Source organism: Seriola aureovittata, chromosome 17 (assembly GCF_021018895.1).
Source record: "Seriola aureovittata isolate HTS-2021-v1 ecotype China chromosome 17, ASM2101889v1, whole genome shotgun sequence".
NCBI classification, from domain to species: domain Eukaryota; kingdom Metazoa; phylum Chordata; class Actinopteri; order Carangiformes; family Carangidae; genus Seriola; species Seriola aureovittata.
In genome coordinates, this window is record NC_079380.1 from 5,064,973 (window position 1) to 5,083,173 (window position 18,201).

At 38.8% G+C, this 18,201-nt stretch overlaps 2 protein-coding genes across 6 annotated transcripts; one reads left to right on the plus strand and one right to left on the minus strand.

Moving 5' to 3' along the window:
• Positions 1–525: 525 nt before the first annotated feature.
• map2k4a (mitogen-activated protein kinase kinase 4a) lies at positions 526–14,199 on the minus strand. 3 transcript variants are annotated; one of them, XM_056401950.1, is made up of 13 exons: positions 13,769–14,199; positions 12,797–12,832; positions 11,708–11,740; positions 8,411–8,513; positions 8,118–8,292; positions 7,891–8,010; positions 7,628–7,747; positions 7,486–7,537; positions 7,269–7,396; positions 3,091–3,168; positions 1,898–2,046; positions 1,675–1,720; positions 526–1,342 (listed from the first exon to the last, which is right to left on the minus strand). In XM_056401950.1, exons 1-13 carry the CDS (start codon positions 13,917–13,919, stop codon positions 1,229–1,231), a joined length of 1,305 nt encoding a protein of 434 aa, XP_056257925.1. In that variant the 5' UTR covers positions 13,920–14,199; the 3' UTR covers positions 526–1,228. The 3 variants fall into 3 exon arrangements, with proteins under 3 accessions (XP_056257925.1, XP_056257927.1, XP_056257926.1); XM_056401952.1 differs by lacking the exon at positions 11,708–11,740 and having other exon boundaries at positions 8,411–8,501; XM_056401951.1 differs by lacking the exon at positions 11,708–11,740.
• Positions 14,200–15,425: 1,226 nt separating this feature from the next.
• Positions 15,426–17,993, plus strand: tmem220 (transmembrane protein 220). 3 transcript variants are annotated; one of them, XM_056401524.1, is made up of 7 exons: positions 15,426–15,534; positions 15,857–16,056; positions 16,160–16,189; positions 16,275–16,335; positions 16,647–16,770; positions 17,323–17,382; positions 17,510–17,993. In XM_056401524.1, exons 2-7 carry the CDS (start codon positions 15,949–15,951, stop codon positions 17,640–17,642), a joined length of 516 nt encoding a protein of 171 aa, XP_056257499.1. In that variant the 5' UTR covers positions 15,426–15,534; positions 15,857–15,948; the 3' UTR covers positions 17,643–17,993. The 3 variants fall into 3 exon arrangements, with proteins under 3 accessions (XP_056257499.1, XP_056257498.1, XP_056257500.1); XM_056401525.1 differs by having other exon boundaries at positions 15,449–15,534; positions 15,860–16,056; XM_056401523.1 differs by having other exon boundaries at positions 15,437–16,056.
• The last annotated feature ends 208 nt before the right edge of the window (positions 17,994–18,201 follow it).

An 18,201-nucleotide genomic window follows, 5' to 3' on the forward strand; every position in this document is an offset into this window, starting at 1 on the left:
AGGGGCCACACATGGTCTTATTGGTGGTGTTTAAGTATAAGCTTCTTAAATCTGTACACAAAATACATTTGAGTAAACGTATAGTAACCTCTACCACTGCCTTTAGGCACTAATATCAATACACAGGACTAATCTTTTGTTGGTTTAGTTATTGTTTGGTCTAAAAGTAGTAAAATTTAAGTACAATGATCCTAAAAATGCTGAGAAAACCTGTAAAGTTCTCACAATGTCTGTGTGAGGTTTGTAAAAAGGAAAATACAGAGGACATGACCTCAAAGGACTATATAATCTCAGCATCACTGCAGTTATTTAAGAAAACTAGAATTACCGGCTTGTGGTTGTATCCCTTCACCACTCAGACTAGTTTCAGGTTACATCCCTGTTTATCCAGTCATATAAAATTTTAACAATTTGTGTGAATTTTTGCCATAATGGCCGTGAAGTCTTGAGTAATGGCTAAAAAGCCAACCTGAAAACACCTGAGCCTGGCAGTCGCCAGCAAAGAGGCAAAAAAAGACAACACACTTTTCTCTTCTCTTTCTCTCTCTTTATTCATATATCAGCATATAGTCCATTGCACAGTGAGCACTAACTGGACTGCAGGTATAACATGATTCTGACCACCAACACTTTAACCTTTTTAAACTGCTTTATACCCAGAGAAGCAAAGTTCCATTAACATACCAAACACAATGCTTTCATTCACGTACATGGAAGAGGTGGGACAATTCACAAAGAGCATGATTCCAGTATGTTGAAGAATCTCCAATCAGATACTCCACATGATTTTGGTTCTATAAATACAAGTTCCAGGTTATTTACTTTTTTTTTCTTTTTCTTTTTTTAAATCACTACTAATCACTGAGATGAGTCCTCATCAAGATGAGTCAAGACCATGATTGATTGATTTCAGCTGCTATTATACTTACGTGACTGTGCGTCAGTGTGTGTTTGTGAACAAGAGAGAAACAGAAGTGTGTTAACGTTTATATATTATACAGACATGACTGAAATGAACACCAATTTTATTGCAAATGGTGTTTTGTTTTTTGTTTTTTTTTTGTTTTTTTTTTAAGCTTTACAATTCTCTTTTAACACTGCAATAAGGGGACCAAGCAAATTTACATGAGGATTTGTTTTCTTTACTTTGTTGTCTTTTTTTTTTCACTGTCTTTGTTGATGCAGACTGGTGTATATTTATTGGTGTATTTTTGTTTTTGTGCTGCTTTCAGTCCATATACATAGGGGAGCTGGGGGATGCTGGCATCTGATCCAGGAGCCTGCAGACGTAACCGGCTACGTCGACCGAGCGCTCCTCGTACATCTGAATGAACGGGTCTTTCTGCAAAGGGAAAAACAAATGATTATTTATTAATACAAACTCCTACAAAATAATCTGAGCTCTAAAGCAGAAAGGATGCTCTCCAAAAATCAGAAAATAGAGGCTTAAGACTGGTTTTGAGTCAGTTTATTACATTTTAAAGCCTTCCTTTTGAAATTTTGACTTTTTTCTCATGATTATTATCTCGTAATTCCATCTTTTTTCTCATAATTTCTACGTTTTCTCATAATTTTGATTTAACATGATCATTATCTTATTTAAATGTTTTCTTTTACTGGCAGAAATGGGCTTCCATAGGCTGCAGCCTTCATGACGACTAAACACAAACTCACCAGTAGCTCTTTGTACTTTGGCCTCTTCGACTCATCCTTTGTAAGGCTTGAGGTAAAGAAAAAAAGAGGAAAAAAGTATTAAAACATTGCAGTATGCATTTCAGGCAAGTTTCCACCAGGGGGAGACAGAACCAAAGCAAGCAGCAGCTGGAGGTTGTACTCAATGACACCAGAGAAAACCTCCAGTAGAACCAATCTCCTGACAATAGAAATCTTCCCTTACCACACGTTGACAAAGGCGATGAACTTGGGGGAGAAGCGCCTCTCCTCCGAGTTGCTGAGCTGTGGAGGGTCTCCTCTCACCACCTGGGTCAACTGGTCAAACACACTGTTCCACTTTGGGTAGGGAAACCGTCCTGTGGCCAGCTCATACTGAAATACATTATAAAAGCACAAAATGAAGAAATTTGAACATTTAATATTTACAAATGCAAATATTTAAAATCATCATCATTTCAGGGTGTGGGGCAGGGGACCATTCTAAGTGGACTTTAAAAGGTAAACTTTGTTTCATTTATATGTGCATACATGGAGAGGTTAGTGTGTTTCAGAGTTAGCAGTCTTTACATGTCCCAATTTGGTCGGATGTTACTTTAATTTAAGGCATGTTGTGTTATTTTGATTTACATCATTATTAAACAAGATTTATTCCATTTTATTAATTTTATTCTTCACTCTAAATAAGCGAGCTAATGTTGCACAACAGTTACACCAAGAACTAGTTTGTGTGGTGCAACGTGTTTTAATTTAGTGTTAGGGCTAGGCTAACTTTAAACCAATTTAATTAATCTGAAAATGAGGCGTGATGTGTCATCATAGTTGTCCACACCTTCACCTTGAGGAAAAGCATTTGTGGTTGAAATGTTGTCAAGTCCACGCGGAATTAAAGAAGAACAGAGAACAAGATGTTGATGTGCAGGTATTTTCTTTCCATTTTGTCAGTTTAACTTATTCTTACCCAGCACCTGATTTAATTATGGATGTGCGTGTCTTCCTGATGATTTCCCAGAGTAATGATGTAAAACTACATAAATCAGGTGTAAAATTACACTAGAAAACCCAGAGGAAATTAATATACAGAGTTTTCCTGCAGTGTTTTCATAGCAGAGGCTTGTTACCTCACCTGAAATAAAGACGGCCTCCACTAACGTCATAAAAAATCAACACAATTTTATTTAATAAATTGTAAAGCTTCTGGGAAAAAGAGCAGATGTTCTATTCCACAAAGTAATTGTCATATATTTATTGAATGTGGCAATGGTTTACACTGTCATCTACTACACTGTGGTTTACCACCTGGTACCTGAACAGTTAGGACTACAATTTATATAGAGAGTGGAATAATTTCCCCACATTCACTGAAAACCTGTTTTTTTTTTCCCTCTCGAACAGAGTCAAGACGGCATTAAGACTCACCAGTGTGATTCCCAAACTCCAAACATCTGAGCGGACATCGTAGCCTTGCCTGGATGCGCTGGGGTCTATTCTCTCTGGCTGAAAATTAGACAGGAAATCAGATTAAAATTTGGGCCCAGAAACAACAATAAACAGCCAAATTGAAAAATATTACAAAAGCTTTTGGTATCCAAACAAACCAGGACTTTTGGTGATACGATAAGAGCAGAGACCGCCAACATGAACACCAACAAAAGATACTCAAAATCAAACAAACTCAAGCATCTCAACATGTGCATTATCACTGAAGTAACTCGGTTGTCAGATGATGTTTTGATGAAACTCAGCAGAAGATACTGAAGCACAAAGACGTGTTTCTCATTTTCACAACACATTTGCTTTTTATTTTACTGTCGTACATTGAACAATCATCTGTGCATTTTATGCAGCTCGCCTTAACAAGATTATCATATCTTTTATTGGACACATGAGATTGAAACTATCAGATCAGTTGGAGGCTGCAAGTTTTTCAGACCACCAGATGTCACTGTGCTTGTTGAGTTTAAAGCCTCTAAGCTTCAAATCTTTTGCAGCTTAGGGAACCCATACATGTGAACAACTGATCATGAATTTTAACTGGAGTTTTATGGTGTCAAAATTTTAATTTACAAGCCTGTGAAGGAACCTAAAATATATTTTTTTTATTCCTTTCTTCACTCTGAGATCCAGATTAGATCATCAGAGAGAAACAGGTGTTCAGGCCGAAACTGGGCCTAATAAAAATCAACTGCTAGACAAGTTCTCCCCCTGAGAATACCGAGCCAGCTCATCACCTCTGGGCATGTTTTCACCTGCACAACAAGATGCCATCAGCTCTGGAGCTCACATACGAAGGCAGCACGTTCCCTCATTGCTGTCTGTCAGGACTGCAGCGTGGCCCTGCCTGCCTGCCTGCCTTACAAGACTCTTCTACTGCCATTTACAACCTCCTTTTCCGTTCATCACAATTCACAGTGGTAGACGTGGTAATGAGGTGTGCAGCAGAGGGCTGCAGAAATCTCCTGCCTCTCCTGCTGCTGTGCTGAGAGGAAGGGGAGCACCTCACTGGCCCATTTACAGGCCTGAATTAGATGCTGACGTCACCCCAGCAGAGTGGGACAGTCTGTGCTGCAGCACTGTTGGGTTTTATAGAAGAGCAGCTGACTACTGCAGAGAGAGCCTGCTCACATCTGCCAACACTGGCAGTGTTTAGTCTCTGCAGTCACAGCATATAAATTATCTCAAATATAAACAGCATTAGTGGGGAAGCGATTAGACAACGATGTTACAAGGTTATAAGGTCCACCTTCTCCTCTTTTATCTCTCATTATAAACTGAATCCTTTCAGGTTTTTTTATTGTATTGTAACTGACATTTTATAGACTAAATAATTCATCAAAAACACATACACACTCTATAGACATTATTATTTTGTATGACTGGAATTACTTTAGGAAAAAAAGCCTGGTGAAGCATACTGCAGCATTTCTGCTATGAGAACTGTAAGGCAGCAGAGTCTAAGCAGAAAAGAATGGAGTCTTGTTTCATGCAGAATAATAAATAAAATATAAAAAATTAAAAGCTATAGTTTTCTTCTCAGGACACAAATGTTGTCAGTGTTATCGTACAGAGGTTGATCCTGAGATGTGTTTCAGTTGCATTAGTGGGTTGGGAGTGAGGTAAAGAGACCTGTGCACAGGGCTTTGAAAGGAGAAATTAAAAAGGGAAATGTGTGCAGCCTCTTGTAAAAAACTGTCTCTACTTCTTGACGTACAGCAGCCACAGACGTGCTAGACTTATCATCATGTACAGTAGAACAAAAAAGAAAACCACATAATCATAACCGCAACCGCAAAGAGTTGTGAATAAGAGCTACTGGTTCCATAAAATCCACATACAAACACAGCGAGTCAGGCCCTCCAGCTGTACTGAGGTCAGTTTTTTTTTTTTACGTCATTAAGCCTGCAGTAACCAGCAGTGCGGTGATCAAACACCTGGCGAGCGTGCCAGCTGGAAACCAGAAACTGGAGCTTAGATTCCTGAACCCTGAGTTCACAGTCGCGGGAAGATCCTGGGCGGCTTCGCTCAGACCGAGTCATGAATGAAGCCGACCGCCTCGGCCCTCCAGAGGGCGGGCACAGCGTGTGTTGTGGTGGTGGTGGTGAGGATGTGCTGCTAGGGGTCCTGATAGTGCCTCACCAAATTTAGAATGGAAACTGCTGTGGAGTGACTGGGGCGGGGGGGGGGGGGGCACCCACCCACACACTTGCTGATGTAACCCCGGAGACAGAAAATAACCTCAGAGTGGTGACGACACAGTGAGATCACCTCTTTGCACCGACAAAGATTTGGTGCATGCACAACAAAGCACGCGCACACACTTACACACACGGGGTGTTCACTAAAAACATGGTCTCATAATTTACTGATAACTAATTGATCATTTAAGTATTTTATTAAGAAGAAATGTTTTAACATGCAGCTTCTAAAATGTGAGGATTTGCTGCTTTTCACAATTTTATATCATAATTATCTTTGGATTTTTAGACTGTTGGTGAGACAAAAAAAAATATCTGAAGACATCACCGTGGGCTCCAGGAAATTCTGATAAATCCATTCATTTATTGATAACAGATTTTTTTATTAAAAAGGGAATGTAGTGGAAATTTTTAGTATGGTTGTATTTGTAACTTGTCTTAATCCATCATATGTGCACCCTCATGTAACCCCTTTGTAGTTAATACTGAACTGACTGTTCCAGTTAGAGCTGGACTGTATTTCTGCATATCTTCCCTTTTAATTGGGGTTTGACTCCTGAGAACTTACAGCTACCTGCTTGTGCATCCTGACACCACCAGCTGCCAGCTAGGGGACGATACTCCCATGTCTGTATTTGCGTCAGTATAAGAGACTGGTTTGTTCTCATTTCGGGGGTGACCGAGTCTTTATTCTTATTTCAGATTTCCACCACAGGGAACTCTTTTATTTGTCATGCAGAGCACTATTCAGCCTGTGAAAACAGTTATTTTACATACTGGGAGCTTTGAAAATTAAATGATAATTCATCAGGTAGGTTGTGTCTTCATCGTTTTGGGGAGTGTTCTTCAAACAATGGCGACTGAAACTGAGTGATCATGTTGGAGCTGGTGCTGGAACTAATTAGTGTTGAACACCGGTTAATTTGATTGAAATTACTGCAAAGCAAAACAGAGAGACATTGGAGGAGATGGTGTGTATGACCATTGATCTGATTGAGGCAGAAGGAGGGGGAGTTTGTAGTGCTTGTCCGGCTGCTGAGAGACATGCTAGGAGGAAATGCGATGCTACAAAGCTGACCAATCATAGTTGCTGAGAGTATGCATCACCGCGACATGTAGTTAAATTTCTAGGGAGGTGCACATCAGGGTACGGTGCAGGATGTGCGACCAACGGCGTTGATTCTGTGCAGAGGTATAAACTGCAATGACACATAGTAATAAACATGACTGAAATCCAGTCTTTCACTTCTGCTCAGTGACATTTTCATATTGTCACTGTTACTAGTAGAGTATCCTTTTCCAGTACAACGCAACACTAAAAAGCACCAGAAAACACAGTCCAACATCTGGAGGGTGTTGATGTAGTACTGAGGTGTCTGACTTATGGTCTGGCTCAGTCATCATCACCTCACCACAGCTCACATTTCAAGACTCCTGCACCCAAAAGTGATTCCTATCAGTGCGTCACAACCAGGTTTAAGGTCATACATGACTCGATGACCTTCTTTTTTTTTTTTTTTCCAGGTCTCAGTCACAATGAGGTCATTCTGTTTTGTTTAGTTTCGCAGTTCTCAACTCCATCAATACCAGCTGCACTTATTCATTATGAATCATTTCATCAGCACTAAGATGTACCTGCTGCCATGTGTAAGCAGACGAGTCAGACACCTGCCCTGATTCATATCAGTTGTTTTACTGAATTCTGGGACACAACAGTTTGCATTTGTAATCTATGACTTAGTAGTCATGACAAGTAGTCATTTATTGTCAGGATGATGAGCAGAAGGGAACATTTAATAGTCTTTTATTTTGGAGACCCATGCGTTTGCACTCTGTTGATAAGACCTCTACGATATTCCATAAACAGCAGAACTCAATCACACCGGACTCTGTGTTACTCACTGCCATGTACGGTCTGCACCCAGCATCTCTGGTTTTGGCGATGGAGTCCACCAGCTGACCACTGATGCCAAAGTCACACAGCTTTATGTTGCCGTTCCTGTCCAGGAGGATGTTCGACGGCTTAATGTCTGACGGTGAAAGAAAAGACACAGTTAATGAAAAGCAGCCTGAAGATGGAAAAATAATAAGACAGGAAAGGTGCCTGGTGTTGTCTTACCTCTGTGTATTATTTTCAAGTTTTCTTTTAAGTGGTTAAGTGCTTTCACAGTCTGCAAAATACCAAACAACTCTTTAGTAGCGGCAGTTGATAATAAGGCGTCTTTGTTTTTAAAAAGAGGAAAATAATCAGAGAAACTTACAGCTAATGTTATTTTTCCTAATATTTCTTCTGGAATCACATCGTCTAATGAGCAATATACAAATTTGTAAAATTTGTCTAAGGAGGTAGCCATAAGTTCCATACAAATCCAACAGTCGCCCTGAAACAAAAGAAACAAAGTCATTTCCTATAGAAGTAGTAGATTTCAAAATAAAACATTAAGGTTTTTAAACCCGGGAAACAGTAAAAAGAATTAAATATATCAATAAAATAACAAATGTTTCAGATATGAAACAATCTCACCTCTCTGAACAGAGCACCATAAAACTGCACGATGTAAGGACAATCACTACTTCTCATGACCACGTCCAGGTCCATCAGCAGCTGCTTCTGCTCCTTCTCGTCAACCGTTGACCGGATTCTCTGTGACAGAAATGTAACAAAAAGTGTAAACGAAGACATGACCACGCTGTAAAACAGTCAGAGTGCAGATACCTGGATATGTGGGAGTTAGAGAGGTAAATGATCACCTTGACGGCCATGATCTGGTTACTCGGCTTGTGCACCATCTTGTTGACGGAGCCGTAAGCCCCTCGGCCGATCTCGCCCAGATCTTTGAGATCCTCGGCCGTGAAGTCCCAGTGCTGCTCTGGGGAAATCTTCAGCTTTCCTGACGACTCGATGCTGTGTGTCCTCAGCCTCTCTCTAAAAAAAAAAATACATCCATAAATTTACAGTGTGTGCAAAAGAAAATAGAAAATGCAGGATAAAAAGAAATGTACTGCTGGATTTCTTTGTGGCACGATCTCTGGGGTTCACTCACATGTGCGGGTTTTGAAAGGGTGGCCCCGCCGTGTTCAGTGTGAACCTAGTTGTGGGTTTGATTGGAGGGTTGGCAAAGTTCAGCTTCAGGGCTTTGCGTTTACCTGACCAGGGAAAGAAACAGTAACGAGATCAGATTTTAAATGAAACAGCAAATGCTGAGGATTGAGCAAAAAAAGAACAAAAAAAAAAAAAAACTCATCCCACATGAAAGGTCAGAATGATCAGTGAGAGTGAGTGAAAACAACACAAACCATAAACTGAGATAATGGGAAGAATGAGGAGATTCACTCAAATCTATGGATCTCATGCTTTCCACAGAACAAGAGGACAACTTCTGCATCACCATATATGGAGATTTTACAGAATATAGTCAAACTATGCTGTCATATTTCCAAAGACATACTCACCTATGAGCCTCTGATATCTCTGGTGGTATTTATTTGTTCTTACTGTCAACAAATCCCATGAAAAGACCCAAACCAACAATGGTTGGCTCCTACTTACAAGTGTTGTGTGTGATCCAAAGCCTGATGAATGTTATTTCTCTGAGCCATAGAGCTTCAATGTTTCCAAAAACTATTACGTTACACATCACTGTTGCACTGGGTGTCCCACACACTGTAGTTTATTTTGACTCAATCCCACACACACCATCCTGGTGCACCAAATACTCGCTAGAGCACCAAATGAGGATTAATCCGCTGGTGAAAGTAGTCCCTAACAAATGCAGTGGTTCCTCCTGTTTGAGTAATGTTTGATGAAAACTACAGTGCCCAGCTTCTTTAGGAAATTACTGAGCCTTTTTTTAAAAACTGAAAACTATATATATATATATATATATATATATATATATATATATATATATATATATATATATATATATATACATATATGTGAGCAGTTTTAAATGATTTCCATCTTCAAAAGCCAGAAAACTGTCTCATAGCTGAAAACCACAGACAAGGTGGGGAAGTCATAAAGTACTTTTCATGGGAGGTGTCGACAGTAAGAAAATCTCATGCTAGTCTTATCCTTCATGTTCCTCATTCTTTGTCACCTGTAATTTCAAGAATTAACAGGTGCTGTTCAGCCTTTAATTGAAGCTTTGTTTGCAAAGAAATAGCATTTGCAGTCATGTAGATGAGTATATCATATGTTATAATTCTGCGTACATTATGACTATAATCCAATTACCAAACTTATACACTCCTTGACTACGTTATTAGGTACATCTGTGCAATCTGATGCAATACAGTACAACAGCTCCAACATACATTCTGCCTTTATTACATGTAAAGTATTACTTTACCTTGTTGTGTTTATGTTTATGACTGAGGTCGTAGGTAGTTGGAGGTGGTGTTGTACTGGACTGCGTTATAATCAAAGCTGTTTCTAATATTCTCCCCGTCATGTTTGTAGAAGGTGTGGGTTGTAAAGCAGTCCAGTTCAACACCACCACAGAAAACTACAACTTCAACAACAAACATATAAAACAATTTAACACGTCTGACAGTGTCAATCAAAACTGAACATTATCGTCTTTTTAAAGGTAGAATTCATGGCTGAGTTGGTGTACTGGATTACATTAGATCACATATACCATCACAGGTATATCTAATAAGGTGGCCACTGAGTTTCTTCTCCTACACTTAGATGACAACTGGATTGTCCCTTTAATAACAGTGGGTGATGCTCTATCATAATATATTTTTATAGTGTAGTGTATAGCATAGTATATATATAGTATATTGTGTGTTATAGTGCAATACTGGTATACATCATGATGTAGTACATTTTTTGTACTACATCTTACTTGTAAAAAGGAAGATGTTAGTTTCTAGTTTGTAATGAGGTCCACTTAGCTTAAACTAATGCATCTAATACAACAGTACTGTAAGAAATCATTCCTTCAAGTTTTCAACTAAAAGATCATTTCAGTGGATGTAACTTATTTGTTTGCTTGTTGGCTGCGGTAGGCAAAATAACAGAAACACCTGTCAACGTAACTAGAATTCATATCTTATATTTTAGTGCTTTTCATGTTGTAATACTTAAATATCAGGATACATCTTGATCACATTAGACCAGAGAGGTGTTTATTAAGCCTACTCGCATTGATGGTAATGCAATGGACAAAATTAAACATTATAAGCTTCATGAAGGCAGGATTTGATGCAGAGGTGCTGTAGTAGACTGCATTAGCTTGTGCTAGGGGAACGTAATACCCTGCAGCTGAGTGTAAATTACATGGAAAGTCTCTGACAAATTCATTTCATCTCACTGAATATATCATCACATCGCCCAACCCTAACTTACGCTGGTGTCACCTGTTCAGCGGCTGCCTCACACATTCATTTATTTATCTGAGGAGGCTATCAACACCCAGCAGCGCTACCTACATTTGAATCTTTTACTTGATGCAGAAACAGAAAGGCAAGCATGCTGCTAAAGTCCCACACACCTACATTCACAATGCAGACACAAACCCAACACAGGTCAAAAAAAAAAAAAAAAAAAAACAGGCTAAGAAGAAATTACATATATATATATATCTCGCACATGCTTCTCAAGGCCAACTGCTTTGATTTCACCTTGAATCATAGGACTGTGTTCCCAGCTTGCTCCACCCAAAAATACCACAAGAATGTGTGTTTGAATTCCAGTAAGCAGCATCGCTTGAAATGACATCTTTTGAGTGTGTGTACCTTGTCTCGACAAGCAAGTGCTATGCTGAGGTGCACCCATGCCAAAAAAAAAAAAAAAAAAGACAAACCAGTCGGGGAAAAAAAACAGTGATGTGACAACACTACAGGCACTACTTTTGCTTGTTAGTGACACACTGTAAACCAGTGAAGTAGAGCTTCCATTACAGTATTTAATGAGGGAAACAGGATCTTTCTTTATCTGGGAGAGCTCTTCCATCACACTGAGGAGTTAAAATCAGTTTGTGCCAAAATATCAATGGAAGCTCTGAATTTTAGGCTTGTGCCGATGAGAAATACACCTTACCTGTAAGTGTTTTTGACTAGAAATGACTGCCTTTTTATGCAGCACAGATTTGTAAAGTCTGTATCTTGTGTGAAAAAGGTTGTGACTTATCAAACTGAGTTTCTGACAAGCTGCAGCTTTCTCATTCTCTATTATCTGAGCTACCGGCACAAGCCTACTTGAACCCGTCAGAAGTCTTGACTTGGATTAGTTGAGAACAGCAGGACAGACTCCCCCATACCAGACTGTCAGGCGGAAACAAAGGAATGAGAACTGTTGGTGCTGAAGCAAAAGAGGGTTGGCTTACTTGGGGGAGCTCCAGACAGGTTTATCTGAAACCCTAGAGGTGAGAAGACAGCTTTTATTTTCTTCATAGTTCACCCTTCAAATTTGCCAGCTTGTTATGTCTTCCTCAAGAGACTGCTGTATTAGTAGACCTCCAAGATTTAAGGTGGCGTCCCTTGCTTAAAGGATTCTAAAATAACCTCTTCCTGGAATTAAAAAAAGTGTCCATTTCATTCAGCAAACCCAGGACTAACAGGAATCCTGCAGTTTTAGGGTTGACAAATAATCACAGAAATTGGCCTTGCTGTGCTGAGTTCTATTGCAGGTTAAATGCATTATCTGGAGGGTAATGCATTAGCATGCACACGCATTTTATGAAACAGCTACAAGCACTTCAGTATGGTGAATTATGTCATGTGTCAGTCAGTGGAACAGCAAATGAAAGGGCAAAATGACCTGTAGATACAACAAAAAAGGATCTGGAAGTGAGTATGAATTACCATCATGAAATGGTTTTGCAAAGGGAAACATATTACAATTTCATAAACATCTTTTTTTCTTGGGACAGCTCACCATTATTCAGCACCATGTCAGGAGTTAGGAATCATTAGTTAGCAGCATTAAGGTAAAAAAGTGAAAAATGGTCAGGCAAAGGTGAATGAAAACAGGATTACATAACAGGGATAAATGCCAGATACCTGATAAGTTATGATTATATAATCAATTAAGTCAAAGTGTTTATGCCTGAATCATTACTACTGTTAGACTTAATTAAGGTAGCATCTTCTTCTTTATATAGAGTGGTACTAGGAATGCAAGATTGACATGCAAATCAGATACAAATCCATAGAATCAATGAAAGATTAAAAAAATAATAATAACAATTCAAATCAACTGTACAATCTAGTCCAAACATCATTAGATAGTGGCGGGTTAAACTTGGTCTGGTATGAAAATCTGTTTATGGCAGATATGAGGGATTGACCAAGACCACTAAAATGTGTTAACACACATGTTTGTGCTTGGTTCTTCACCTAAAAACATTTAATAATTGGATTTCTGATTAACTTGCTTATCCTACTCTACTAAGTCAAATGAAGTGTGTAGCTACCTGTTTCACTCTGACATCTCCAGCAGGTGTTGGACTCTGAAAGTTAAAATGAGACATTGTTTGTACAAAGATACATCATTATAATGAGCATTTGGTTTAGTGGTGGTTGTATGAATAAAGAGGCGACTGGTTTAGATGTTTCTGTTGACAAGAGCCTTAAAAGGACAGAACAGCCTCAGGTTTCACTGGGCCTACTCCTTACAAGCAGGACCAAGCTGCATCACTACAAACACTCACTACTTAATAACAGAGTTTTAAAGACTGTATGGAAATCCATCAAGCTTTAAAGTCAAATTTAGCAATTTAATTTGGATTTGCATATTGCCAAACATATACACCCAATGCAATATAACTTCTGATAATGTCTTAGTTGTGAAGGTGTTTGGACAAATTCGGCATATTTTACACTAACATAGTTCTCAATCCAAAGAGGTGAAATTCGTTGTATTAATGTAGAGGACGAATGAAGCCTAAGTTGGAAAATAGAGACGTCATGAATATCAAGGGAGCTGTAATTCATGATGACACACTGATTAAATCTATGCGGAATAGTGTTTTTTTTGTTTGCACGATTTAAAAAACCGAGAGTGTAATCATTGCTTTATATGACATATGTAGCTATAGCTGTGACTTAAAATTGCCCATTTTAGGAACAGAGTTTGGCGAGAATCTGCCCAGATAAGGGAGAACATAATGTAACGGGGCTGAAAAATATCAAAATGGTAACAAGAACATAAAATACAATTTGAAAGGTACAAGGGAATAATTATTTTTCCAATTGATGGACTCAAGCAATTAAACGTAAGCACGTTCCTCTTGGGAAAAATACTGGTCCGTTCCCTTGAGAGTATTTTTCAGTCCTGGGAGTAGCCTCAGCCTCCCACGGCTAGCCCTGCTAACATTAACCTTCACTGCAGCAGAATGTGAGCTCCCGGCTACAAGCAGATATTTCCACCTTCACCCTTCACTTACCCTGCATGCTGCTCATGGTGGTAATGTGCTGAGACTGGGACTGGTGATGGTGGTGCGCTGCAGAGCCTGCGTTGTTGCTGCTGTTGTGGCTGCTAGGTGTTGTTGAGTTGTTAGGACTGGGAGTCGCCATTGTTGTGTGTTTGAATTCCATCAGCAGCACCGGGCTGCAATGCAGAGAACGGAGAGCAACTTCACCCGTCTTCTCTCCCAGCCACGATAATTGCTGCCTCACTAACGGAAACTTCACACCGCAAAACGAGCAGCCGGCGGCTGTAGAATACTTCAAAATGCGTCAATTATCTAGAAATTTTAAAACTTCTAGGCTAGGTTAAAAGCTACCTGTGTGGTAACGTTAACAAAAACAAACATCCAGCTAGGCTAAGCTAACTAAACTGGCTAGTCAAGGGGCTTTACGACCCGCAATCAGCTGACCAAGTGACACTGACATGTCAACACCCACAGCTGCTACATGCAATGAGCCACGACCAGACCGGATGTCACATTCAAAATAAAATGAACATGTCACTTAAATTCAGTGCAAATTAATTAAAAGATTAAGATTAAATCAAAATTAAATTAAATTGATAGCTAGGCACATAGCCTATCTAAATAACACAAGATAGCTACCTACATTACCAGATTAACATCCTGAGGGGCTCCTGGACAAAAATGTGTTGTTAGACCCCTATTGCCCCACTACACATGGCAGCTTATTTCCCCAGGCACCCAGAAACTTTAGTTGAGTAAGAGAAAATTAATTGATGACTAATTGTTTTAACTTGTTTTTAACAAAATTGCTTGAAACAAATTAACTCAACATAAACTAAAAAAAAAATAAGGTTTCAACGCTAGATTTTGACACAGGGTCACATAGATAGAGTCACAACATGGAGCATGGAGGACCTGGTATGGTTTCAAATCTCTAACAAATTTGCTAATAATCACATTATGTAGACCCATTTGTTATGGAGTAAACCTGGGGCATTTGGGATCCCTGGGCAGTTGTTCACTTAGCCTGGTTGGTAGTCTAGTTTTAGTACGTGAAATTTAATTATAGTGTAAATAAATAGAAACTGAAATTTTAAACGCATCAAACATGGGGGACCGCCAGAAAACATGGTATATTCTAGAGGTTGAATATTACATAAAATAGATTTATTCATATTGATATTGTCCTTTTATGGCGCATGTACCTAATAACTAATATGCAATTAATAAAATCACTGCAAACTAATTGCCAAACAATGAGCTTCAGGCCTTCGGGACATTGGAGGTCTGGGGCCCTCTGCAAATTTGTAATCAAGCCTTGAGAAAAATGTATTTAAAAAAATTAATATATTAAAAATAAATAAATGAACCCCCTGATTTTTCACATAGAGGATACAAGGGATAATTTGTACCAAGTGTAGTTAATATAACTAACAAACATCAGTAAAATATCTCAATGCTTTGCTGTATTGATTAAGATTTTGGGTGTGGTGTCATGTTTATTGTCTCCTATTGTGTTTGTTCTTTTTGGTGAATCAGTTTCCTGTCATGATAAAGTTTAATGCATTTTTTTTCCTGCCAATTGAAATGTATTAAATTGACACACAATAGTGATTTTATTTTGTAAAGAGATACCAGAAGTAGTATTTCTTCATTGTTGCTGCCTTGACGTCACTGCGGTCTTGGCAAATGTGTGCTCGTTTTGTTGTACGTGGCAGCCAGGGACGAAAAAGTCCAAGATTTAATCTGATATAGTAAATGAAGATAGACTATATGAGGTATTTACACCTTTTTTTACCCCTTACAAGCTCAAGCCATAGCTCTGTCAGAGAACATTTAAAGAACTGCATTGCAATTACAGGACTGTATTCGTGGGTGTCGTGCTGACAGTTATGCAACACAAAATGTTAAAAAAAAATCTTTATAAATCTTCTGTAGTGTTGGTCTGTGGTCTTAAATCAAACCTAAAAGGGGCTTGTGGTCTGGTGTATGATTCACTTTGGAGATAATGGCATTGAATCATTTGTAAATCGTAGTTTATATCGAAACTGCACCTTCGCGTTGGTGTAGTTAATATCAAACAAACCCTTATTCTTTCAGTAGACCAGCGGCACTCCGGGGGGGGTGGTCGGTGCGTCTGCTTTCTTACGTCTTTACTTCCCGCACGCCCGGGCGGGGACGTGGAAGCAACAATGGGCGAAGTTAGTAAAGCGCAGAGCACCGGGACATGGCTTTTTGTCATTTGGCAAGTCTGCAACGTTTTCATGTCTTTATTCTTCGCTCTTGCCACATATGTTCAGGTGAGAGTCCCCCCCCTTTACACACACGACATGTCCCCTCCTTTTATCCTCTATCTTTAATTCGTGATCAATAATCAAGCATTTAACTGTGTCTTGGCCTTAGATCAATGATCCAGACGCAGGGTTGTGGATGGTAAGATTACAGCCATGCCTCATGGTTATTATCTCTTTGGGGATTTTATATGTGATTTGTTATTCACACCACGTTTCTGTTGCAGGTTGGGTATGGGGTCCCTGCAGTCCTGTGTGTTTTTATTGGCTTGAAACCACATGTGACAGGTAGAGTGACAAGTTTGGATCTGTAGTTGTGTTTATTTGTTTGTCACTTTACTAGATGCTTTTCTACTGGGGGGAAAAAACCTCACTTAAATGATCATGGACGCAGCTGCTCTCTGAGAGTTTCCTTTCCTGTGACACTGACAGTTGGCATTTTCCTGTTTTCCACATTTCACCACAAGTAGTTGAACTCTGCTTTAGTGCAGTTTTCCAGTGCTGAAAGCGCCATCAAGTGGCTGTATGGTGTAGCTCACCTGCAGAGCAGGATTCAGTGCATGATGTCCATTTGGGTTTTTGCATTGTTTTCATTGCAGAGACTTTGCCCTGGAGGCGTGTTGCTGATCTCCATGTGATGATATCTAGTGCTGTTATTGCCATGCTGGGATGGACACTTTATAAAGAGCGGATCACACAGATCTTCCAGCAGGAGGAGGGCAGGTACTACACCTCACTGTGAAACTGATGTTTTCATTTGACTGAATTCCTTTTCTGGCAGTGATAACAAATAATAGATTATGTTGGAAACCACATATAAATTACATCAAAGCAACAATTTCATTCGCAATACTGTAAATACAGATTTGTATGAATCACCATTTCTGAATCATCATTCTATATCTTATACTGTTCACTTATATAAAACAAACAAATACAAATCCAATTTTCACAACGAGAGCATTGAGAGTATTCTAAACAAATCTACTGACCACAAACCAATAAACTCCCTGTTATTGAATTAAAAATTTACCCTGAGATTTAGAGATTCACTTGACTTTAAAATGACTCAGAAGTATAGAGTTAAAACTCAATTAATACCTGAAAGGTTGTTTATGATTTGAGAGGAATTTAAAAAATATGTATATGTAAATCTCTTCAGTCCTGGTATGTAAATGGAAATGGAAATTTCATGTAAATGCTTTCCGGGCTTCACTGTACTGAGGATATATTTATCTATTTATTTATTTCGGTTAAATATTTTTTCCCCTTTAGAGAGTTTTCTGGTCTCATGCTGACAGTTGTATGGCTTCTTCTGTGTCGCCACTCTGGAAGGTAACGTTAAGATGTAACCAAGGGATTTATTTCAAATCTTGAATCTCATAAACTTTTTATTTTTATTCTTAAAAATTATTTCATATTGTGTCTGAAAGATTGATGCCATTCTTCTCTTCTGTGTCAGGGCTCCGGTCGGGATGCTCAGAGTCTCTACAGCTGTTGCCATCACAGTCTTCCCCTTCGTGGCCTGGCTTTACTACTACATCAATAAGGAGCTGAGATTGAACTGGCCTTCACATTGTAAAACTGCTATTTAGACATCGACTTCTTTCCTACTTTTTACTTGATCAAAAATTAATTTTGTGATATTGTTATGACTGAAAATCCTGGACAATATGCTGCTTAAGTAAAGATTTTGTGGCATCATTATATGCAAACATATGGCAGCCGAGGTGAATTGAAATGGTGTTATTTTTCAAAAAATATATTTTTTTAATTTTAATGTTTACCTACAAACTGTCTTTGTCTTTGAATTTCAATTTCAATGTGTAAATTTTGACTGATAGAGATTAGAGAGTTAATCAATGTTACTGATTTTTACATTTACTCTTTCAAATGAAGTGCACTGTGTAAATAATATTGAATGTAATAATAAAAAAGTAAATCAAGTTGGCCTTTAATTCAAAATTCATATAAGTGGTAAATTAGATTCAAGCATGTATTAAGACAGGGAGACAGATGACTGTGAGATGCTGGAAATCACAAGAGGGTGGCTGCACATGAAAAGATGTCTCACTGATTTGAGAGCTAGATTAGAAAATATACTTGATGACGGGCTAACAGATCGCTGCTTTTGTAATGATTAGGAGCAGATTG

Bases quoted from the DNA above. Each gene is read 5' to 3' on its own strand.
- tmem220 (XM_056401524.1), top strand. From the start codon at position 15,949: ATGGGCGAAGTTAGTAAAGCGCAGAGCACCGGGACATGGCTTTTTGTC. The intron at 16,190-16,274 runs GTAAGATTACAG...TTTCTGTTGCAG, and splicing joins CAGACGCAGGGTTGTGGATG to GTTGGGTATGGGGTCCCTGC. The intron at 17,383-17,509 runs GTAACGTTAAGA...CTTCTGTGTCAG, and splicing joins CTGTGTCGCCACTCTGGAAG to GGCTCCGGTCGGGATGCTCA.
- map2k4a (XM_056401950.1), bottom strand. From the start codon at position 13,919: ATGGAATTCAAACACACAACAATGGCGACTCCCAGTCCTAACAACTCA. The intron at 7,748-7,890 runs GTGAGATTGTTT...CTTTTGTTTCAG, and splicing joins ATGGTGCTCTGTTCAGAGAG to GGCGACTGTTGGATTTGTAT. The intron at 7,538-7,627 runs GTAAGTTTCTCT...GGTATTTTGCAG, and splicing joins TAGGAAAAATAACATTAGCT to ACTGTGAAAGCACTTAACCA.